Raw genomic sequence first — 24,781 nt, 5'->3', positions numbered from 1 at the left:
GAGGAAAGCATGGATGGACGGCTATAAATGGATGGACTGGATGGCGTATAGATGGATGGATGGGTCCACTGATGTGAGACGCCGGCTTGAAACACACAACTGATGGATGGCCTGATGAACAGCTGCGTGGAGCTGGTGAATGCACGTAGAGACAGCAATAAGAAGTATGGACGGATGGCTAGATGGATAGGGCCGAAGCTAATTGTGATCACTCTTTGTCCACGGACAACTCGATATCGGATATGAAGCAGAATTAATGCTGAATATACATTTAGCAGATACACTCAAGTGGGGATTTAGAGCCACGGCCAGACTTTGGAAAGGTGGCAGAAAACTCCTCCTTCTACAAAATCCCACTTTTATTTTGTTATGAAAACACACACACACACAATCAATGGACAGGTATTTTGCTTTTATATATGATGTGAACAGCAGCCCCTGGTGTTTGTCTGTACTGTGATTAAAGCAAAAGAAGTACTTAAGTAAACTGAAGTGCGCAAATACACGTGCAGAGAACACTTCCACCGATTGAAAGAGGAGGGATGTTACTCTGAAATCAATCCACATTCTTGGTCAGCTACTCTGAGCACGCCGCTGCATCAGTTTATGCTGATTTAGGTCTGATTTTGGCACGAATGCGAGGATTGAAGTCATCACCGTATCGCCTTAATCGGGGCAGAATCAAAGTTTGAACGCGCAAGTCACCTCATAGGAAGAAGGAAACATCTGTCTGGAAACGGCTGTTGTGCGTCTTCCCCGTTAACATATTGCCTTGTTGATATCTCTGATCGAAACCATCCAGTTCTGCTTAATTGAAGTGTGAGTGTGTTTGTCATTATGTTCACAGTGATGAGAATGGACTGGCTGCCTTTCCAATACATTTGTTATGGATGGTGATTGGATGTCCTTCCCAAACACTAGCGCGCTCTTTGTTCCACCTCTTTCCTTCCTCTCTTCCTCTTCTTTCTCTTCATCCCTTCTCTCCCTCTTCTTCCTCTCGCTCCCCCCCCCCCCCCCCCCCCCCCCCCCTTGTTCCTTTGTGTTGCGTGATATGTTCATCAAGGAGGCTTTGGTGTTTTTGCCGTTTCGTGCCATGAAAGAAGACCAAGGTTGCACAGAGGGAAGTGAGTAGCTGAACAATTTGCTTTTATTGGATGACATGGATGACATCTCTCCCCTTATTTTCTCTGTTGCTTTTGGGATCTCTCTCTCTCTCTCTCTCTCCCCCCGTCAGCCATCCATTCATAGAAACAGCACTTTCTGCAGATGGGGAAGGACAGTAATGAGGTTTTAGTGGGACACAATGGCAGGGAGAGCACTCAACAGCAAGGTGAAGGAAAGAAAAGGAGAAAGTATATTCACCAGTCCTCATCCCCAGATGAAATTAAATGATAGAAGAGGGGGGGGGGGGGGGGGGGTGCGAGAGAGTGGCCCAAAAAAAATGAAGCAAGACTGAAAGGGGGAGCAGTAGACAGAGGGAGGAGGGGGGGGGATCAGGAGACAGAAAGCTGCTTGAGTGCCATCCAATAATCAACTCTTTTCACAGCATTTTTCAAGGAGACTGGCAGAGAATAGGAGGGAGCGGAGAAAACAGCTCCACTCCCTCCACGAGACAGCAAATTGACAGAATGAATGAAGGACAGAGGAGGAAAAAGGAGATGGGGGAGAGAGAGAGAGCGGGAGAGGGAGAGAGAGAGGAATACAGGTGGTGAGCTATGTATCTCCACGGTGACGAATCGACGGAAGAACAGTGATATGGAAAAATAAATAATAAAACCCAATTGGCCGACTGACTTCTCCTCTCAGGCTTGTGCACCATAGGAACCTGGACAACTATTTCTGTCTTTCTTTCTTTTTTCCGCAGTCACCCTCTTTCCTCTTCTTCTCCTTTCCATCTACATACTAAATGCTCCTGGCCCTAATTGAGTTTCAGCTCCCCCATTCATCCCACATTACAGTCTCTCTCTGTGTGTGTGTCAGTTGCAAGGTAGAGTGATTGGCGAAAAAAAGAAGCTCACCCAAATCAGGACAAGTGAACTGCCGACAGATTTGTTGGGTCAAAAAGGTAATTGTGTCTTTATTCGTTGTAGGACAGGCTGAGTGGGTGCGATTGCCGCTACTTTGCATCATAGTGAATACATAATACACACATTAAAGGTACATTTGTTAAATGATGCCACATGTACTCATCCTCGTTACACATACACCAACACACACAGTCCCTTTTGTGTGCCTGGCAGAGTCTGTTAGCTGCAGAAGCTACACACACACACACACACACACACACACACACACACAAACAGCAAACAGAAAACAGAAAACACACACACAATTCTCTATTTATCACCTCAAACAATTGAACCAGTCGGGATTGACTTGCGACGGTTATGGCATGTTGCTTTGATGTTGCATTATGCGGCTGTTGCAGCAGTGTCGCATGTTTTGTCAGGAGAAGATCAAAGATTAAGCTGACTTTAACGGTTTGTTTACAGTTAATCCTCTCAAATCTATTTTTAAAGTTTTCTTCTTATTAAAAACGTCAAAAGGTTTTGCATGGCCTTTGCATGACTTTGTTTACTACTCGCAGCAAATAATTTGTTTTGCCCCCAAAACAGCAGGCGTAGCTATTTTGGGCGTTTCATTTAGCATGTCAAATTGTGTTACACGGCCCCGCGCTTTGTGCGGAGTTGAAACACTGGAGCCACAGTAGCAAAGGAGTAAACGTAGGCCCATCAAAATATCAGTCACATCTGTTTTCAGCCCTCTTACTAAACATGTCAAATGGCGTTACACAGCCTCCTTCCCTTTAGTTTATGTAAAATGTCAGAAAGTCTTCATGCCCTTTGCTCTGCATTGGCATTTAGCTCCGACATGGAAAGATGTAAATAACAAAGCACTCAGGGAAAGACTGTTTAGGAAAGGAATAATGTTCAGTCAGTGGATAATCTTTTTTCAAGGTTTTGTTTTTTTGGCCTTTTCTTCCTAGGAATGGTAAAAACAGATGCTCCCCAGTATCAGACATGGAAACAAGTTGGTCCCCAGCACAGTTTCTCAGTCGGCCCTGGTTTGCATTTTATTTTGGATTTCACCCTCCTCCTCCTGGTGCCGAGACGATTTCTTTGCAGAATTACAACAGCAAGTCAGGAATCTATTGCATGCATCTATACAATGAACTCTCCTTATTAGAGTTTGGTTATTGCAGTTCAGCACTAAGTAGGAAACACTTGCTGCGGGTGGTGGATGATAATAGTGATGACTTGCGTTTTGCATATTCAGAGCACGTTTAGAGATTTAAGATGACAACTTTCCACTTGAGTTTGGTCCTGCTGAAAGTAATGATTTCCCCCCCCCCGAAAGCCTGGAGGCCAAATCACATTGTGAGACCCACATCAATCCTTCTCAGCTACCATCTGAACTCAGAGGAGAGTAACTAAGCACATATATGAAGTTCTTTACTTAAGTAAAGTTGGAGCTAATCTTTCCTCGGGCAAGTAGTTGAATTTTGGTTATCGCCCTGCATAATGACTAATTTTACTAGCCAGACCTCTTGTAGATCAGTGTTTGTACACTTGAGTTACTACTTTAATTTAAGATAAGAATCTATCGGACTACTTCTGCCACTAGACAATCTTCTCTGGCCCAGCATTGTTCACTGAGCTGTAATCTTGCTAATGGTTTTCAGACTAACTGGCTCCCTTTGCTCCCATAAACTTGTTAAACTTGTTGGGATCAATGTGAGAAATACAATCTGCCGCGTTTAATCCGCTCAGGAAAACACGCCGCTACTTTTGTCATGGGGGAATGCGTCAGAGATACATTATCTGTGATGGCTGCCTCACTGAAAGACTGCTTTACTGGTGAAGAACCTTTTAACAGCATGTGACTCCGGGAAATTCTCGGTTGTACTGCGCCCGCCTCTTTCTTTGCTCGCAGGTAAAATAAGTGTATACACGTGAAGAAACAGGACCTGGCTTTACTCTGTTTGAAGAGTAATTGGTATACTGCAGTGCTGCCTTTGCTTACTTGTACCTGTGACCCCAGTGTGTGTGTGTGTGTGTGTGTGTGTGTGTGTGTGTGTGTGTGTGTGTAATACAGTAGCTTTGCTTTTATGCCGTCTGTATCACTGCACTTTGGATTCTTGGCCTGTCCCCTGCGTGAAAGCATCAGTTTGTAATGGTGTCATCTACACACACACACACATACACACACACATGTACACACTCATGTATAGACAAATGTGGCGTTCTTCAGCATTTAGTTACAGTCAATCTTTGAGCTGTGTGTGTGTCACTGAATATAAAAGTTTATATCTGTGTTCATGTGTGAACTGTTAAGCATCATCTGTGTGTACGTGTGTGTGTGTGTGTGTGTGTGTGTGTGTGTGTGTGTGTGTGTGTGTGTGTGTGTGTGTGTGTGTGTGTGTGTGTGTGTGTGTGTGTGTGTGTGTGTCACATGGCAAAAGTTGGCCTGTGCGTCCATACGGTGCTGGGTCGTAATATGAGGTGATGGGGGATGGGGTGTGTGTGTGTGTGTGTGCCACGTGACAGGAGGCAAAATAAAGGTAGAGAAAGGAGAAGAGAGAACATCTGAGTCATGTTCTTTTCTTCTCTGTGTGTCATAAAGCACTAATAACCTCACAGCCCGTGCACTCACACACACTTTTTTTTTCTACAGCTGTAACCCTGTAACCTCCTCTCCCAAAGGAGGAAGGACAATGTGTCGCCATCGCTCCGTCTCTCTTTCCCTTCCGTTCTCTCGCCCCTTCACAGACGAGCCGCTCACTCAGTGTCTGCTGCGGCACACAAAGCAAAGGCCGCCATGAAAACTATGACCAAGTACTTCTAATTTAAGTTGATTGGGCACATTTCTAGCTATATCAGAGCGCTGAAATGTTAGTTTAAATGTAATTGTCTGCGTCATAAATCAAAAATACAATATGAAGACATTTAATTCAGTTTTGGGGGGAAATTGAACATTGACGTAGTTCTTGCGCACATGCAAACACTGTCTTCAATTAACTACATGACGATTTTATAACATAAACATAACGTCATAATAACTGATAAAAAAATCCCCAAAAAGTTATTTATGTAAAACAAAGTAGAGCCTGGTTGTAGTGAGTAGAATGTTGTCCTTCTGTCTCAGTCTTTGCTCCGTCATGCATTTCTGCTCCGTGTTCGCTCCTTCTCCATCCTTCCAGTTGTAAATACAACTTCAGATTATTGTGGCATTACCATGGCTTTGTCAAATCACCCGTGACTAAGGAGTCTGTTACAGTATCTGTTTACACACACGCTCACACACACACACTCGATGGTCTCTGTGTGTGTAGAGTGACACTGACAGCTGGTGAGGATCATGTGAGAAATGTGACCACTGTGCATTGTGTGTTCCCGCACTCGTGATGCGCTGTGCGAGTCTCTCTGTGTTTTCTCTCCGTGAATATGTCAGTGTGTTGGCGGAGGCGGCACGAGAGCTCCCAGGCAGAGAGAAAAGTATGTGTGTGTGTGTGTGTGTGGAATTAGATTTTAGACAGAGAGACATTTAACAGTTCCAAACTTAGACAGAAAGGCAGTGAGCAGCACGACCCAGTCGGCGGCGTCGGATGGTTTTCGGGAAGGATTATTTCTCCGGGTCCTCCAGCTGTGAGGAGAAACGCAGACGTTATCCACCGCAGGCCTACACATGTACACACAGACACACTCAGTCACACACCGAGATCTCTCTCTTACACACTCTTTCTCACAGACATATGCACACACTCCACCAGCTAGCAGGTGGTGAACTATCATCGAAATCCACATCTCTCATTTTTCCTGCCTGCCTTTTTTTTCTTCTTCTTTCTTCCTCTACCCCGGCTCTCCCGCTGTGCAGACACACACCTACTGGCACTTGGATTTTCACTTATCCTCCCTACTAGTAATAGATTTTAAATTGTACCATTCAGTCCCTCTCCTGGCACCCTGTTGTTGAAGACACCTGCCGTGAGACAGATAAATAGATGGATAGAGAATGAGGCAGTATACTTAAGTCTGTCAGCAGAGAAAAAAAAACTTCTAGCTCTCTGCTCAAACTTTACTTTCTGTCATTCTCCCTCTTTTATGCTTTTATGTCTGCGTCTCTCTCTTTGTCTCCCATTTTCCCCTCACCATCCAATTCTATCAATTTTCTGTGCCTATTTCTCCAGCTCCAGGGGTCTGGAGCCGTGTCCCAGCATGCACCGCTCAGGTCACCGCCGTATGACCGCACTAATACATACAGACAAACATAAACATGCTCACCTACAAGCATTTGACCCCTTAAATCCCGGGACAGGACCTTGTCAGGTTCTCCAGCTGGTGCCTGACACGTCTCATGCCTGGTGTGTGTTCATGCTGGAGTGGCACGTGTCGTCCTAACCAAACGCTCACTCCAGTCCTAAGGGGAGACACCGTTACACAATTTGGCTCCCACAGTCTTGAGAAGTGTCATGACCACGAGTCTTCCAACAACTGGGTTAGAAGAAGAGCTAGAATCTAAGAACCCTACTGGCTGTGTCAGGGTGGAGAAGGTCAGAGATACTGCAGGTTAAATATGAAAGTGGAAACCAGAATTATGAAATTAACTCTAAAAGGAACATAAAGAAAGTGTAAAGAGTTTAAAAAAGGTATGGATTTATTCATCAATTGGTATTAAATTATAGTTAACTTTTCTTTCTCTTCCATGCCACAATTCCACTTTCACAGCCACCGAAAGTATGACAGCGTCAACTAAAAGTCGCTTTCAAGTGCTGCAGCCTTTATGACCGACATGGCTACCACCTTATACTCCAACAGAAAGGACTCTTATTGCTATTCAGGGATCCGTTTCAACAAAACAGCGTATCAGTTTCACCGTTGGGGAGTTGACTTCTTTGCTCCGACCCGACCATGTGTCAGCATGTGGATGTGTCAGCCAGACCTCTCTTGCCGGTTCTCTGTCCACCTATTGTCCGCAGGCCTCACTGTAAGTGACTTATGGATGTGACATGTAGGCGTTGTTGGTTATAGTATCCGTCCTCCATTGTGCGTGCTAACAGAGGAAGCCATTCAGCAACAACGGCGAAGGAGAAGAGTGGGTGGTAGCGTGGCGTTCAAAGCCATCAGAGAGGAGGACAGGGGAGCAGGAGTAACGTGAAGAATGGAGAAGCAGAGGACAGACGCTGTGCAGCTGCTCATTCACACAGTAATACACCGCCACATGCATGCAACACGTGTAGGCGTGCTCTGCAACTGGTAAACACAGGAACACACGCTGTACATAGAGGTAGGTGGCTGAGAACGCCATTCTCTATCTCACGCTTTGAAATGTCAAAAGAGCAGCGCAGTTTCTGAATCCTGCAGAACATTTTAACTTAAGGTAGTGAAGCAATTATGTATGGATGGATGTGAGGATAAAAAAAGTATAATTGTTCTTAGTTGGCTTTATATCGTAGTTGAGGAGACAAATATGGACTTAGGGCCTCAAAATGCGTCTGTTTCTTTGAAAGTACACACATGGTGAGCAAAGTATACGGAGCACATTTGTTTTGAACTCCCGATTCCGATCACGACTCCTGAGGTGAGCGTAATGTCGATGCTGGGATCACAGCAGTCAGTAAAGGCAGTGGATGATCTGCGCTTTGGACGGATTGAACGCACCCCTCCTCACCGTTATTACGTACGGTAAAGATTTAAGACTACATTTACAAGACCGCTGCTGAAATGTGTGCAACAGAGAAAGCATGAAGCGAGTGAATGTGAGCAATGGCAATCATATAAACACTTGAGGGGAGCGTTAAAATGAAGGATGACGTGCGAGACAGAGGAAGTCGATCTAAGTTGGGTAAATATGAAAACCCTTCACCGCTATCCCTTCCCATCTTGATTAAAGGTTATCCTAGAAAGCCCCTGATCAATCGCTCAATATTGCCACGCATAATCCAGCCTGATGAGGCATTTTACCAACTGTCATCTAGAAGGGGGCGGGACGGGTCGGGCCGATCGCAAGGTCATTCCAGATCGATTTCCACTCCACCTTTCCGTAGACGCTCCAAACTTGCATCTCCTTTGACGCTAAGAGGAAAAGGAAGGAGTTTCTGCCAGGAAAGAAGAGAAAACAAGATGTATAAACACGATGAAAGGATGATACATGAGGCAGGTTGTCATTATTTAGTGTTTAGTGTTGGAAACCGAACCGTATGATAAACCTCTAGTTTACCAGGAGAGAAGTGTTGTAAATGTAAATGTCTGGCTGTAGTGTTGTCTCAGCTGTCTTCGTAGGTGGAGCTCCATCGTATGGTGCATCTGCCTTGTTGTTGGCTACGGTCCAAACACACAACCCACTCAAAATTAGCTCACAGCCATCATTGCCTAGCTGCCCATTTCAGCTCCAACTGAGTTCTCTACGTTCCTATAGGAAACAGTCAGAGGTGAGCTCGTGCTTGATATGGAATCACTGCGGCGAGGCAAAGTGCAGCTCTACACAATTACTATGGTGTTACACAGTCTGGCTTCACACAGATTTAACATGCTTAGCTAACTTCTGCTCTCATGTCTCCCCGAGCTTCCGTAACATCACAGCGCACCTTCTCACCAGCGTCATTCAATAAGCGGCACTCTGTATTAGCGGAATCTGTACAAAACTTCATTAACTGCTTTACGCTGAGATAATAGCGTCCTCATTGAAATTCACTCATTTGCATAAGCAAATAGCCGCTTTTATGAATGCTTTCATCCACAAAGTATGAGGGGGAAAAAAACATTGAATCCAAAATGTATTTTTGCTTTAGTGGTTTCCAAATGATTCTCAGCTGTACAGAAGGAGGCAGGAAGCAGATGTAATCCGTCTCTGCTCTCCTAAATGATGTATCTGGAAATGCAAACGCCAAGTGACCTTGCTGGAAACATTTGCGTGCGCGTGCGGATCGGGAGGCAGCGATACGTCTCATGCAAAACGCCATTTATGAAGACATCAAAGGGCTGAGAAGATAAACATGTGAGTGATCTATGCACTGGAATATATATAGATCTACTTCTCTTCTCTTCTTTCTCCCTCCTCCAGTCCTCTTCACTTTCTCTAATCTTTATTTTGCCTGCGCTCGTCTCTGCGTTTAGCTCCGTCTCATCTTTCACTGCCACCTCCCCTCAGTGCTGGATGTGTTTTTAATGGTCCGGCACATTAGGACCAAACAGAACTCTCAGATTACGCACAGTTGATGTGTCGGCTCACTGGCCTCGCCGTTTGATTTGTGACTGCGGGCAACGGATTTGATCTGAAGGTGATTCCCACTTATGAGTTATGAGCCGCACTGTGAGCTGACACCACTGTGGACACAACTGTTCACTGATGGAGCACTTCAGTCAATCAGTCAGTCACTGTACAGGAATGTTAGGGATCAATGTTTAAAAGTGTTCTGACTTTGAAAGACGTAATGATCATGGAAATAGATGATTTAGTCCGATAACAAGATTGATCGTGTGCAACAGAAAATTCCAGTTTTTCCTCCGTAAATGTCTTTTTTCCCAGGTATATTATTTGAGCCTTTGGTCTGGCGGTGATGTATAGCCGTGATGTTCCATGCGTGACCCACCAGTCAGTTTACACTTCAGGAAACGGAGGCTTCTTTCACTCTGACCTCAGCCTATCACCAAGGCTGTTTGCTTCAACATCTTGTGCCAAACGCTATATGTCACGGCATGCTAATGACCGACTCTTGGCTGTGGTCGGGGTTGAGGTCTGCGGAATCCTCACAGAAAGACTGAGGGAGGAAAGTCTGGAGGCCAGTTCAACCGCAATGCACCAGGGGTTCAACCGCGGCTTCGCACAATGAGTCCGTCTGTCTGTAAGTGGGGCGTCCAAACCATGTAGGCCACGCCCCTTTGGTCCGAACAAGATATTCTGCCATTTCCAGAACTGTTATTGTGTCTCCTCTTTTATATTATCTTTTTTTATATATATGTGTTGTTCCCTTTTGATAGAATTGTCTGCCACAGTTGAGTGGGTGTGGCTCATTCTTCATCAATTCTTGAACTTGGACCTGAACAACACTCACATGTAATCAGTCTGGAAGCGGACATGTTTGTCGGTCTGTCTGGTCTGGATGTAGCAGTGGACATCATGTCTTTGACTGTGAAGACGTTTTGGCGTCCTCAGTGTACTTTTAAATGGTGAAGCAATGAAAGCATCACTGAAGCCAGCCAGCACTAATCAAACTCTTCTTCTGTGTTCGTGCCCCACAGGAACAGGAAGGCGCTAACGGCCTCCAATCGTCCGCCTCCGTGTCTTCTCCCAGTTTGTGGATCGGCTCGTACGGTGCTGACAAAGAAGGGCTGAAGACGCTGTTGGTCGGGCTTGCCCTGGCGGCGGCCATCTTGGCCTTTGTGGTGGAGAAGCTCTACTGAAGGAACGGCGTGGAGCTGAACTACAGGTGAACCAGGGAGAGAGGAGGGAGAGACAAAGCCTGGACGAATTTAAGATGTCCCATCTTAAATGGAGCCGATGAGGACAAACAGAAGTGTTTTTAATCTTTTTTTTCTCAGTAGGTGGCGCTACAGCTTTCAGGGCCTCACTCTTTGTTTTCCCCTGAAGTCTGTAGACTGGAGCCGAGTGTTTCCCCTGCCGTGTCAGAGGCGATACATACATACATACATTACATGAAACATCCGGGAATGTGGAATTTCCCAGGTCGTACCTGAGTTGTAATCCGCCATCTCAAGGTCAAGGTACACGCAGACACAAGGTCACACATTAGGGCCGCGAACCAATGAAGCAAAGCGCGTGCAGCCGGTGCTCATGGGAAATGTTTCTTAGAGCCCACGCCACCCACTCAGCACAGGAAGTGGAGTGTTTCTCGCTGCGTACTTCCTCAGTCTGGCCGTGTGATACGGAGATTAAAGGTAGAACCCAACCTTTGCCAGGTATTTATTTTCTGACCACAGAGACGTGGGCGGCGTCTCTCACAGCTACATACGTACCTCTTATTACATTTAATTATTTTGTCTTTTTTGTTTTAGGGTCTGTATTGAATGAAACAGCTTTGTACACACACACACACACACACACACACACACACACACACACACACACACACAATGAGTTCTGTTGTATTTGTGTGTGTGTTGACCCATTCTGCTTCTACTTAGGTTAAGAATGTACATTAAAATGGCAGCACGGCCTACTAGGTGTGTGTGTGTGTGTCTGTGTGTGTGTGTGTGTAAGTAAGTGTGCATTTCTGACTATTCTTCTATTGTCACCATCCAAAGAGTTTAATAAAAAATGAAACAAATGTGCCGATTCATTGATTTATTAAATGATTGATTAAGGTGGTGTGAGACGACAGGAAGCCGTCAGCTCTGCGTCTGTGATGCAGAGCGTCCGCCTGCGCTCTGTCTGAGCTCGCTCTCTGTTTTGAGGTACAGCGGTCCCAACACGCGCGCTGAAATCTCAGACGCTTAATAATGCATGGCCCAATTTATGTCACACGCGTCCCTGTAGCTCTGTGTGTGTGCGCGTGTGTGTGTGCGTGTGCTCTAGTCGAGTCTCTGTCAGCTTGTTTATGAGCTTTCCATCTGTGTGTGTGTGTCTGTACACTGTTGTAGTTTCTGTGTTCCACCTATCCTTAATTCAGTTGTGTATGTGTGTGCGTGTGTGTGTGTGAGTGAGGATTGACAGTTCTCATCACCAGAAAGCCCTGTTATTAGATATACCACTATTTGTAGCCACACACACACAAACACACACCCTGCTTTTGTATTATCTGTGTAAATGATGCATGTCTTAGCATTCTCTTGACACCCACACACACCAATACAAGCTCCAACCCTGTTTTTGTCTTACCTAACTGATGCGTGTCACACACACACACACACACACACACACAGCATACTGCAACTTTGTAGTATCTGGGCGAATGATGCGCGTCAGGCAAACTTGCACACAAACGCAGGCGGCAAAGCTTTATATTACCTGATCAAATGATGCGTGTCTCACACCGACACACAAACACACAGCGTTGTATGATGTGATCAAATGATGCGTGTAGCAGTGAAACTTGTTACATCCATCCAGCGGTGCCCTACATTATTCTCCAGCCATCCATAGTGTGTGACAGTTCTTTTGATGCTTTGTAAGCACATTTCCTCACTGTGTTGTCACTTACATGCCATTGTTCTCCAATGAAATATGGATGCGATGACACCCTTTATGTTTGGGAGATCATCGCTTACTATGAAATATTGAGCGGCATCGTCGGGAGGGGAGATCATTATTCACCGTGCATCATTCACTCCAGTTGTTGCTAATAAAAGCCGGAGTTTCTGAATTCTTTTCTGACTTGCAGCTGCTGTCAATTTGTCATCGGCACACACGGCGTCCGCACGATGTTTGGGTAGTAATGCGCTCGCCTGCGTCGTCTCCCATCAGTCCTCTCGTCTCCTTCCATTTCCGCTCCTACTTCAGTATCCCCCAAAGTCAGGAATTCCAATCGGATCTGGTTTTAAAGGTAAAATATGCTGGTGCTGATGTTTACGCTGCGTCAGGAAGTGCAGATTCTAAGGCAAAACTATGAAATTGTTGAGATTTCCATGAGAAGTTTCACAAAAAAGAATGACAACCGTTTGTGTCGTTGATTAAATTAAGAAGCCAAATGCAACAATAAGCTTAAACACCAAATGACCAAATGTTCTTATGATACTGGGGGATGATGGATTCTATTTGTAGAAAGTACGGTTAGTATTTCAGAGTGATTCATTGATTGGTAGACATTGAATTCAGCCTTTTTAATTTTTCACAATCTCCGACCGATGACGTCATCTGCAGCAGATCCTGATAACTTCATACTAAAGAGGGAGAGAATCATGGAAAATAATATAAAGTGTTGATTACAGTCCAGAGAAATAAAAATAGACTACACACCTTGTCCATACGAACCTCCAGTAGACAGAGAGGAGGACACACACACACACACACACACGCACACACAGACAGCGCCACACACTAATTATGAATCTACCTGAGGCGGTAAATTGTTCCGGTCTCATCTGTAAGCATCCTGACATCCTTACTTGTTTGTCATAACCTTATTACTTATTATTATTATTATTATTTATTACATTTTTACTCATGCATTGTACTTTCGAATGCATTAATGTGTTATTTGTTTTCATCATGAAAATCTACATTTCTTGGCACAGAACTGATTTTGTGTCCTTGCTCACATGCTGCGTTTAGGCGGAATGGGAAACTGCAAGCACTGGTAAATTTGGGAATATAGGAGGTAAGTGGAGTTTACCAGTAGTATATGTAACCTTTGAACTTTTAGGTCTGGGAGAAAAATAGCAAATGGTGGAAACAGACGATGTTTGAAATAATTATATATATTTCCATTAAAACGCAATACTGCAATCTTGGGCCCCTCCATGTTTGTACTTCTGTGTTCAGGCAGAACGATGCGTTTCTTTTGTTTTTTGGCCAAACTTTTAACTAATTTTACACCTTGAATGACAGAAGAAAGCATTAACCCTTTCCACTGATGGTTTCAGGTGATCGTTTGGGATCAATTTGACACAAGAGCCCAGCTAACATGCTGAGAAATAGCTGCCAAAATGTGAATGGTGTGAGATGACAGGCGAGCATCGGCGTCAAAGCTCACGTGGTTGATTACAGCTGTACATGAACACCTCTCTCTCTCTCTCTCTCTCTCTCTCTCTCTCTCTCTCCCCCCCCCCCCCCCCTTTGTTCTCAAACTGTTTGTGTTGACTTCAGGCTCCTGCTGATCGCTGCTGTCGATCAAACATGAGCGAAGATTACAGAAGTTTGACAGTTTGAATTCTCTCCCACTCTCTCTCTCTCTCTCTCTCTCTCTCTCTCTCTCTCTCTCCCTCCCTCCCCCTCCATCTCATTCATTTCTCACCTCCCACACCTTCTCTTCCTCTCTCACTCCATCTCTCTCCACTGTCTATAGGCTGAGGTCTGTTCAGGGTGTGTGTGTGTGTGAGTGTGTGTCTGTGTGTGTGCTAAGCACTTCAGCGCCTTCTGGAATAGAGGGGAAAATGACTTGGCAAGCATATCCATTCCTAATCATATAGGATGTGCTGTGTGTGTGTGTGTGTGTGTGAGCGAGTACGCACATGTACATACGTCTCCATGCCAGCTTCATCCTTGCAGTCAGTTTGGTGGCCCCTGTGTCTGCGTTTACTGATTGCTGTGTTTTTATCTACACACACGTGCATACACACACTCACACACACTCACACACACACATACCCCGTTGGCACTGCAGAGCAAACTGGGAATTCACAGCCTGTCGTGTGAGGGAGAGATTGGCTGTGTTGAGTGTCTTGGTGGCTTGCCAGTTCTGTTTTAGTGCGCGTCTTTCCTGTGTCTGTGGATTTGTGCGAGTGTGTGTGTGTGTCTGTGTGTGTTTCTGTAGTTTGTGGGGCTTATACGTCTTTGACTTTGAGCAGTTAAGGGTGTTTGTATTCACCAGAGGGACAGGGGGACCAAAGTCAATATTTCAGCTCTGCATTGTTCTTGAAAGCCCTTTAATAAGCTCACAGAGACATGGCAGCACTTTAGTATTACACAGTGATCAAAGTGTTATTAGTGTGAAGATGTTACTTTGTGTCTCGCTCTGGATAAATGTCTCCTTAGCGTCTCTTGGCCTGACATTTGTCGACGATGCCTGCATGATAATCACAGAAGAAGAAGTAACCTTTAGTGGCAACTGGAGCTAAGAAATGTACTGACGGAGACGAGCAGCCACCAATAACAGCGCCACCATCAGGTCAACTGGTGGTTGTGGTTGTTGTTGTTGTTGTTGTTTGCATAAGAACGGAGTGGAAATGTTCACAGGATTTGGTTACAGCAGTCATTCATTCATGAGATGCGTCACTTTTTGTAGAATAAGCCACGCCCACTTCACTTTGGTAACAAATTGCATCCAAACATTAAAAAGATATTCAAAAAACAAAGATACAGAATTAGAATACAGATATTCTACATGTAAAGGTTTGTGACAATTGAACAAAGAGATTGTAGGAGATGCAAAAAATAGTGTTAAAAAAAAATGTAGTTCAGTGCAAAAAGGGGCGCGGCCTGAATTGAGATTGAAAGTGGGCGTTGCAACATCAGGCCGAACACACAGAAAGACCTTAACCCCCTTATCAACCAAATAAGTCTTTTACTCGCGCCTCTTAAACGCCTCATAATCGAGCTGAACTCTGTTTTTCCCACTTTGTCAGAGTGAAGAAATTGCCATCCGACATGAAAGTCGGCGTTAACCCTCTGCTGGTTCATTGATGGCCTGAATCGCTCGCCTCACCGCTGTCTCTCCCGTTTAAACAAGAAATTTGTAGAAACGTGTGGTGTCACCTTGAGGTCTCACTTGTTTTCCTGCTGATAATGTTTGATTAGAGGACTTTAGATGGCAGCCAAGGAACTTTTAATGATGTTGTCATGGAAATAACTCCACAGCAAACGAGACTCTTGAGAGCTAGTAGTTTGTTGCCATGGAGAAGTGCCGCTGTCCACACATGAAACAACACTCATTTCCATATCTACATTATTAATGTTTAATGGCAATCGTCTTAGCCGTGCCACAGAGGTCGACTGTCATCCACCAGCTAGCGTTTCCTGTTTGATCGCCATGTCACAGATCTGATGCGGTGATGAGACTCCTGTCATCGTCATCCTGTCATCAAATCGTTACAATGCAGGCAGAAATCAATAGTGTCAAGTTTGGACTTCGGAAGGGCGCTGTCAGCTGATGCTTGATGGAATTATGAAGGCACAAGCTCACACTCACACACACACGTGGGGGGAGAGAGAGGGAGAGATTCTGTGAATGATGTTGGAATCTAATCTATCGCCTGCTAATTAGAAACTAAGCGACAGGGAGGGAGCGGCAAGAGGGATGAGGAGGTGAGAAAGAGTCGTAGCTGCACATTTATGAGAGTGTGACTGCGACCGGGTTTCAAATTGGAGAATGTGCAATGGAAAAACTCACATTTTGTAACAAAAAACATCAAATGTACATTTTTCAGCTCGCTTGAGGTCTATAAAGGGAGAATTTACCTCCAATTTGTAACCAAAACCGAGAGATTTGAGAACATAGCGGTTATTAATTCGCCCCCTGAGAGCTTCAAGATCGCAGAAAGTCCACTCCATGTTTTCCTCGGTTTGTCTTTATCGCGAGACGAAGACGTCAAATAAGGACGATGTGACATCACCAGATGGACAAACAGGAAAGCCTGAACACGCCGGTGTGAAAGTAGAAGATGTTTAATGCTGATCACCATGTGTTTACAGTTTGGAAATGAGAAGCAAAGGCCGGCTCACCGAGTGTGTTTGTGTGTGTGTGTTTGTGTGTGTGTCCGTCCTTCCAGGTGCACATATGGTTGTTCTTCTTCTGGGTGATGGAGGTGGATTCTCATTAAAACAGTCTGCAGCCGTGTGCCGTTCCCCCACCAGCTACTGGAAACTTTCCAGTGTGAAGTTAAAGTCGAACAAATGAAAACGACTCAAGTTTGTCTTTTAATTTCGCTCATTTTAAGAGTTCTGTCTTTTTCTTGTTTTGCTCGTCAAACTTGTGACATTTCTGCCAAACCGTGTAAACAGGGAATGCCCCAAAGAATCAACGCCGGCTTAATTTGGCACAAACCAAACGCCGGTTGCCCCAAGCAGAGAGAGAACTGCAGATTCTCTCCTGCTGATTGTGATCACCGCTCAGATCATAGTCTCTCACACACACACGCACACACACACACACACACACACACACACACACACACACACACACACACACATACACAGGTGATTAGACTGAAGAGGTCCTGCGTTGGCTTTTGGTCAGGACCTGGGTTGGTTTGGTGCTTCCTTGCTCTCCACTTTCTCTCGCTCTGTGTCCAAGTAGCTCTGTACGTGCTGAACATTCACACACACGCACACACATACACACACACATCTCAAAGCTCACTGTGTTCGTCCCATGACAGTGACATCATCACAAAGTATCAGTTACTGATGTGTGAAGGCATAGAGAGTGTCAGTAGCTTCCTGCCAGAAACAAGCCTGTGTGTGTGTGTGTGTGTGTGTGTGTGTGTGTGTGTGTGTGTGTGTGTGTACGTGTGTGCGTGTGTCCTTTGCTCTTTTTCTTCCTCCCTGTCTCCCTCACCTATCTGTTCTTCCAACACGTTCATCGTGAGATGTCTGTCTGTGCCAATATGCAATAAAAAAGTGGGGCCACTTACCAGGCTGAGCAGAATACGCACACTCACACACACGCACACACACGCACACACACGCGCACACTCACTGCTAAAGTACCTTTACGGTAAAGGCTTTGATAAGAGGGAGCTGTTATTTAATGGGCACCTCTTCATCTCATAGTGTCAGAGTGAGACAGAGGAGCCACGTTAGAAATGACTTCATACCATAACTAATTACACACACACACACACACACACACACTAGAGGCTTTCACGGCTGTTGTGCTTCTCACTGTGGGATGAAAATAGTTTTTTCCGAATTGAAAGTTGCTTCGTCAGGTTTCTCACACCTAGATTTAAAAATGAACAGAAGAAGAAGAAGAATCACGATGATATCACAGACGCTCATGGAGTCGTTTTCATCCCGTGACTTCCCCTCATCTCCTCCTTCCTACCCTCTTTCCTTTCCTCACCTCTACCCGCTCTTTCCTTCTCTCTCCTGTTGCTTCTGACAGTTCCAGTTAATTTAATGTCAATGCCGCCAACAAACAAGACAGAGAGAGGGAGAGGGAGGATGAATGGATGGGGTAAAAAACGTTTAAGAATAAGATCATTCCTAAAGACTATAACATTAATATAACACAAAAGATAAAAGAGGGAAAACAAGTTCAGAAAAATCGGAAATCTGAACTAAATTCATTAATAAATGGATGACAAAGGTTAAGAAAAGCCTGCGGGAGCCAGAAGTGATGAGTGAGTTTGTGCTCTGCCTTCCCACAATCCTTTGCCTCTTACAGGAGACGCAATTACAATTTCACAGGTTGAAATTAAAATCCCTTGTGGAAAGGGTGTGTGTCTGTGTGTGTGTCTGTGTGTGTGTGTGTGCACTCTCTACGTGTGCATCTACAGTAGAGTGTGTATGAGCAAGCCTGGGTGTGTGTGCGTGTGTGTGTGTGTTCTGTGAGATAGAAGCTGTCAAAGTGATTTCAAGCTGTTTATAGCTTAAGCCCACAAAACGGATCCTCGCTCAGTAGAGGGAGAAGAATCTAAATCTCCTCTTCCTCCTTTTTTAAAATTATTTATTTATTTTTTAAAGAAAACTAATTCCTTGAATATTAATTGCCTGGCTGGCTTTTGACGATCGGCTTATTTGTTTGTGATGAGGCTGGAGAAGAAAAGTACCCATAATCCCCGTCTCTTCTCCTCTTCCCTCCCTCCTCTCTTTCAGTCTACGATCTGTTCATTTCTCTTTATGTCCTCCCTCTCTCTGTCTCTCTCTGTCTCTCTCTCTCTCTCTTTCTCTCTCTCTCTCCTTCTCTCACGCTCTCGCTCCTCTCTTTCTCTCTTTCTCTGTCTCTCTCTCTCTCTCCCCACCCCTCTCTCTCTCTCTCTCTCTCTCTCTCTCTCTCTCTCTCTCTCTCTCTCACTCTCTGTCTCTGTCTCTGTCTCTGTCTCTCTCACTCTCACTCTCTCTTGCTTGCTTTCGCTCTTTCGTTCCTCCCTCTCTCACTCTCTTGCTCTTCCTCTTGCACTCTCTCTCTCTCCCTCTCTTGCTTTCTCCCTCTCTTTCCCCCTCTCTCTCTCTCTCTCTTTCTCTCTCTCTCTCTCTCTCGGGGCACTGGGAGTTCTTCTGTAGTTGCAGTAATGTTGCCTGGCTCAGTCTCGCCGTGTCATGTAAGATCAAAATTCTGCTATCTAATTTCTCGCCCTGCTTTATTTACATCCCTATAGATTTATGTCCCGCGTCTGTGTGTATTTTTGTAAGGCCCAGCATGCATTTTGATTTACATCCATTCACAAACCGACGCCATATCTCCACTTTCCTCACAGCAAACTGTGCAGGCACCATTATCACCTCTGAGTGCTGTTATCAGTCAGCAGCTTTAAGAGTGTAGCAGCATTATTCATCCAGGGAACTGAGCACACACACACACACACACACACACACACACACACACACACACACACATGCGCACACTCACCTGATTCTGCATCTGCAGCTGGTGCGGCGGCAGCCTGGTGACAATTGCTTTGCTTGTAGGCACATAAAAAATTAGTTGATGCAAGATTGTGATCATGACAACAAACTTTTGATTCGACCACGTCAGGTTGTAATCTAAAGTTATTCACAACACGTTATCAGTTGTTGTCATCAGATAGATCGATACTTCATGTTTTGCATATTAGACTGATTCATTCACGAGATGTAGCGCTTAATGAAGAATGAGCCACACCCATTCAACTTTGACAGCAAATAGGCAGAAATATCAGAAAAACAAGATGGAACTTTTCTCCAAATCAAAATTGGTGACCTTTGACCTCTTATTGTGGGAGAAAAAAGCACCAGGATTGCATGGGTTCCTCTCGGATCATGTCCATCCTGCACACTTTGTTTCACTCAAATCCGTCAATCCGAGTCGCCGAGTGTGTGTGTCTTCACCGACACACTCTGCTTTACACTGACACGGGATTCGAGCAAGGCATCTCTGAGTGAGCACCAATGCGTCCAATGTACTGATTCACATTCGAGCAATTCAATTATTATTCTCCTGATGGTCCACAGGAGACGATTTGGACTTTTATCAGGGAAACAGCAGGAGTGGCGTCGTGGATTAGAAGGTCCTGGAAGCTCTGCATGGCCTGTAGATGTGTGAGCATGAGGGTGAGCAGGTACGGAGGGTGCACAGGTTTGTCAATGTTGCGTTGAGGCTCCGCCGTGGGCTTTTGCTGACAGCACTGATGTGCCTTCATAACCCAGCAGAGCTTTGGGAAATCACATCGTCCTGTCTCATCGTTCATTTCAGATTTATTTTTTTGAACCCTCTGCCGTCCCAGCCCCCACCCTTGGGAGCTGTAATGCAGTAACTACCGCTAAGTGCACTGGTAAGCAAATATGATGATTCTGTCGCAGCTCTGGGTATGAAAGAGAAATCTCACAGTTACAAACAGTTTTCTGCAAAACGCGACGGCGCGAATCCCCGCAGAGACATAATGAAAGCCGTTTCCCAGGAGAGTCCGGAGCTTCCAGAGGAACCTCGAACTGTATCCAATCTCCCAACAGTCTGGAGACGTCGACGCCGTTATGTTTAACACCACATCGCAAATGCTTGTAAATTAGTTTCTGCGGGGTGTTAATGTATAAACCCAGCTGAGCAGGAACGACTTATGGAAAACATATTTTAGTCAGCATGAGATGGTGTAAAAGTAAGTCTCTCTCTCTTTCTCTCTTTCTCGCTTTCTCTCTCTCTCCCCCTCTCCCTCTCTTTGCATAGTTAACTAATGTTAAATATTAATCTAATATCAGACACTGTACAATTAGTAACAGCACATCTTGCTGACCTGTGCCTTCTGATACCGCTCTGCTCGCTGTAGTATACATCTTTCGTGTGTGTATATGTGTGTGTGCTCGGTAGTGTTAAGGGTATTAAAGTGTGAAAGCGTTTCTAAATTGCTCTTAAATTGCTCTGGGGAGGGGTTAGGTGGATATACGCCCTGCATGGCTAATGAAGGGAGCATCACTCTTTATGTAGAGGAGGAAACTGCAGTCATAGGTACACGCACATACACACTCGCACATACTTGCTTGCGCTGTGCAGTGTGTATACATATGCACAAATGGAAAGGGCTCTCACACACACACACACACACAGTACAGATTTCTTTACCCATCTCCAAAGCCAGACTGCATGAAGACCAGACAAGGAAAAGTGATTACTGACACTCATCTGATCATCTTCATGGTACTCATGACTTCATATTCTCTCTCGCTCTCTCTCTCTCTCTCTCGCTCTCTCTCCGGCTGCCTCCATTTTTTCCCCCTTTTCTTTCTTTAATCCGTCTCACCCTCTGTCTCTCTTCCCAGTCAGGTTTAATCACTTTAGTCACGGTAGATATATGGGGTCCCGCTCTCTCTGTTTGACTCTCTTCCAGATAGACATTCCCCAGAGAGACCCTATGGATTTACTTCCACACACAGACACACACAATACACACACTTCTGCAGAGAAAAACACGTACTTTCACAATCACACTTAAGAATATCAAGATTTTAGAAACTACTGGAGGAGCTGTGTTTTCTCACCGTGCAGTAAAGGCAGAAGGTTTACGTCTTTTCCTGCAGCTCCAAACACAACAGACTGAAAATGTGGCTCCACTTATGGGTTCTGCTGGGTAAATATGGTCCTTTCTCCATGTTTGCTTGCGAGCATCAGGTCTATGTGTCATCCACCAAATGTACTGATATTGAAACGGCACAATGCTAAATTAAAATATAAAAGTTTGTTATATTTAAAAAAAGAAGAAGTTTTTTTTTAATGTGCTTTAAGGTGTTTGTGGAGTTACACAATGTACAAATGTTTGTTCCATCTCCATATTGAAAAAGAAAAAAACCCCATGATCCCCCTTTTATTTTTTTCTTCCTTTTTGTCCAAATGTAATGTTTGTCTGGTCTGCAGCAGGAGTCAGTGGCCTGACCCATGAACAAACAACAGAACACTGTGTTGTGTGTGTGTGTGTGTGTGCGTGCACCTCATCCTGATTCATGCCTTGTCTGTGGGGCCCCCCCCTTTCATTTTAATTAAGGAGCAGATGCACTACCCTTGTCCCGTCTGCCGTCCCCTTTTTGTACGAGAGCAAAGCGTTTGTATGTGTGTGTGTGTGTGTGTGTGTGTGTGTGTGTGTGTGTCTCTCTCTGCATCGACCTGGCGCGCCCTCGCCATGTGCCAGTTTGAAGCCATATTGTACCCAGGACTGTTAGTGTCATCGGTGTGGAAGATAAATTAGTAATAGGCAGGAGGGAGAGAGAGCGAGAGAAAGAGAGAGAGACCAACCTTCAGATCGTCTAGATGGGCTGAATAGGTTAAATATGCAAATTGTGTCACAATGGGTGCGGTCAAATCTAATTTGGTGTGTGTGTGGTGTGTTGTAGAGTGCATAAGTGAGTGCAAAGATAGAGTGCAAGAGCTCATTTTTTTGCAGTTGCCTCTTATTGCATCAGTTGAAAGTCAAAGACTGTGTCAGATGAAGACAAACTAAGAACTTTAGTCGTTAATGAGAATTTAGACTCAGACTCATACACACAGAACAAAAGCTAAAGACCTTTTTAAGCGGGAATTAAAGTAAAATATGGAACAAACAACAGACAGCAGGGGCTCATTAGATCACAGGACTTTCTGTATCGCTCACAGTTTAGACTGAAGGCACGGCAGGTTGAAAGCTTTGAGACTCTGCATGTTAAGCTTTTGAAGTTTGTGGTGGACAAAAATGACTTTCCTCGCAGCGACAGAAGAAGAGCTCACCAAAAACATTAAGATTCATCCTCTGGGGACTCGGAACATCCAAAGCGACTTTGAAGGAAATCCAGCCACTCGGAGAACAATCTGTGAGAATATTTGTAAAAATCATAAGAAGTGCAGCTGCCCAGTGCATTTTAGTTAATGCATGCCCAGAAGATACACACACACACACACACACACACACACACACACTTACAGGCTGTGGTTGTTTCAGCAGTAAAGTGCTGTAGATTAACTTTATTCTGGCTTTGAAAAAGTGGCCCGGACAGACTGTGGGAAAGAGTCGGGCGGGTGAAAAATTGGAACCTGCTCGCCCGACAATGTGACCAATTAATGTGTGGCAGCGATTGTAAACAGCCATCGCGCAGGAAACCAGGACGGAGTGAGCGGCGTTTGCATCATGACAGGTGTGTGTTGCCTGCAGCCATTTTCTAGTATTTTGTCTGCTTCCATTAAAAGGCAGAGGATCAAATATTTGGAATGCATAATGCAACCCAGTGCAACAACAACCTGTCACCGGAAAAGTACCCACAATTCCTAACTCAACACTTCAGCCAACTTAGGGCGGAAGGACAAGGATGTTGTGCATGTTACGCTAAATCTGTACACTTAAAATCGGAGATATTCCACTTTATTCTCCTGTCGTCCTCTGTTGTCGTAAAAGGACACATTTTTAGCCTGCTTATGTTATACAAAATGCAGAGGTGTGTAAGGTTGCGATGCTTAACCTTCATTTCCCGGCGCTCTTGTATTTCCTGCGCCATGTTTCTGTGTCTGAACCATCACCATCGCAAATTCCTGCCCTAGAATTTTGCTTAAATTGAGTCCCCATTCTTACTGTGATGCACAAAAGCTCTCACACACACACACACACACACACACACACACACACACACACACACACAAAATAAGTTCCTTAGAAGAGTTGGGGGTAGTAAATGCTCCCAGTGCAGACATGAAGTCAAGGCTCTGGGCCCTCTTGCTTCTATTCACTGTCAGCTTTCTCACACAGCCAACATAATTGCAAACATTTTCTTTTTTGAGTGCAGTGCCACAAACCAGACAATGAATGGCTTTAATGCTGGCATAAGTGTGTGTGCGTACGTGCGTGCGTGCCTGCGTGCGTGCGTGCGTGCGTGTGTGTGTGTGTATGTGTGCGTGTATGTTGTGCATTTGTGTTGAGTTTCGGTTGATGTAATATATTTGTAACTGAAATGTTTTGCTGTGTGAAGCTCTTTTCCCAAATACTTTATATTATGTCTGCAGTTTATGGGTTTGCTCTTGCTCTCTCTCTCTCTCTCTCTCTCTCTCTCTCTCTCTCTCTCTCTCTCTCTCTCTCTCTCTTGCTCTCTCGCTCTCTAACTGTCACACACATACTCGTACACACCTGTGCATACTAGCTGGGAAGGGAAATTGCTTTGCTGTATTTTTCTGTTTTCTGGAGCTCATGTTCCATTGTGATATAATAATTAGAAAATCAGTGATGAATACAAATATAACTTGTTGAGTTCTAGAAAAATGTTATGAAAGCTAATATCTCCCTGTCTTTCTATCTCTCTCTCTCTCACACACACACACTCACACACTGAGCCCCCTCTGCGTCTCTCCCGGCTCTCTCTCCTATGAATCTTTTGATGTGTCTTGTGCCGTGGATCAATGGTCTGACTTGCTTCCCTGCTGGATTCTACACAGATCTGTTGTCGAAACACAGCCAGTGGCAAGCCTGTTGGGAGAACACACACACACACAGACACAGACACAGACACACACCTATACAAACGCACTCACAGCAGCCCCTCTTTGGGAAACTCCACTGTGATACACTGTATTGACAAACAGGATCCTGCTGAAGGAACCCTGACCTCTTGAAAACCAATATGGCTGCAGATTGACTGCAGGGCACGAGGCTGACGAGGGGCGGCGGCCTGTGATTGGCAGATTCCATTTGAATTTTGATTTATCGACATTGTGTCTTTGGGATCCATCTGCGTGTATAATGTTATCAGAATACTATATGTCAAGTGTCAGTGTGTGCATGCGTGTGTGTGTGTGTGTGTGTGCGTGCGTGCGTGCGTGCATGCGTGTGTGAAACAAATACATCACATAGTCAGTCCACTGCTGTGCTTAGATTAAAACGTCTTTCTGTGTCATGCTTTAGTGTCTTGTGGAATAATCTCTATGTTAATATCCATCAGTGTGTGTGTAGCAAGATAACTGGACACAACTACAAGACTTCATTTACACTGCAGCTCTTTATGCTCCATCCCAGTCCATGTAATTATG

General features: G+C 44.8%; 1 protein-coding gene across 2 annotated transcripts in view; it reads left to right on the top strand.

Annotated features, from left to right (window-relative positions):
* cdkal1 (CDK5 regulatory subunit associated protein 1-like 1) overlaps nucleotides 1-23,373 on the top strand; it is a 202,724-nt gene extending 179,351 nt beyond the window's left edge. The window contains exons 15-16 of one of the 2 annotated variants that reach the window (XR_012963802.1): nucleotides 10,239-11,005; nucleotides 23,352-23,373. Coding sequence is in view for 1 of the 2 variants with exons in the window: in XM_076152699.1 (XP_076008814.1) it covers nucleotides 10,239-10,400 (162 nt within the window). In the remaining variant the exon portion in view is untranslated. Of the gene's footprint in view, nucleotides 1-10,238; nucleotides 11,305-23,351 lie in introns of those variants that run through there. The other variant, XM_076152699.1, reaches the window with a different exon arrangement.
* The last annotated feature ends 1,408 nt before the right edge of the window (nucleotides 23,374-24,781 follow it).

Source organism: Genypterus blacodes, unplaced genomic scaffold (genome assembly GCF_046128005.1).
Source record: "Genypterus blacodes isolate CSIRO-AG114 ecotype Tasmania unplaced genomic scaffold, CSIRO-AGI_Gbla_v1 ptg000057l_1, whole genome shotgun sequence".
NCBI lineage: Eukaryota > Metazoa > Chordata > Actinopteri > Ophidiiformes > Ophidiidae > Genypterus > Genypterus blacodes.
Note: the sequence above shows the minus strand (reverse complement) of the source record. Positions and strands in the feature narration are given on the sequence as shown.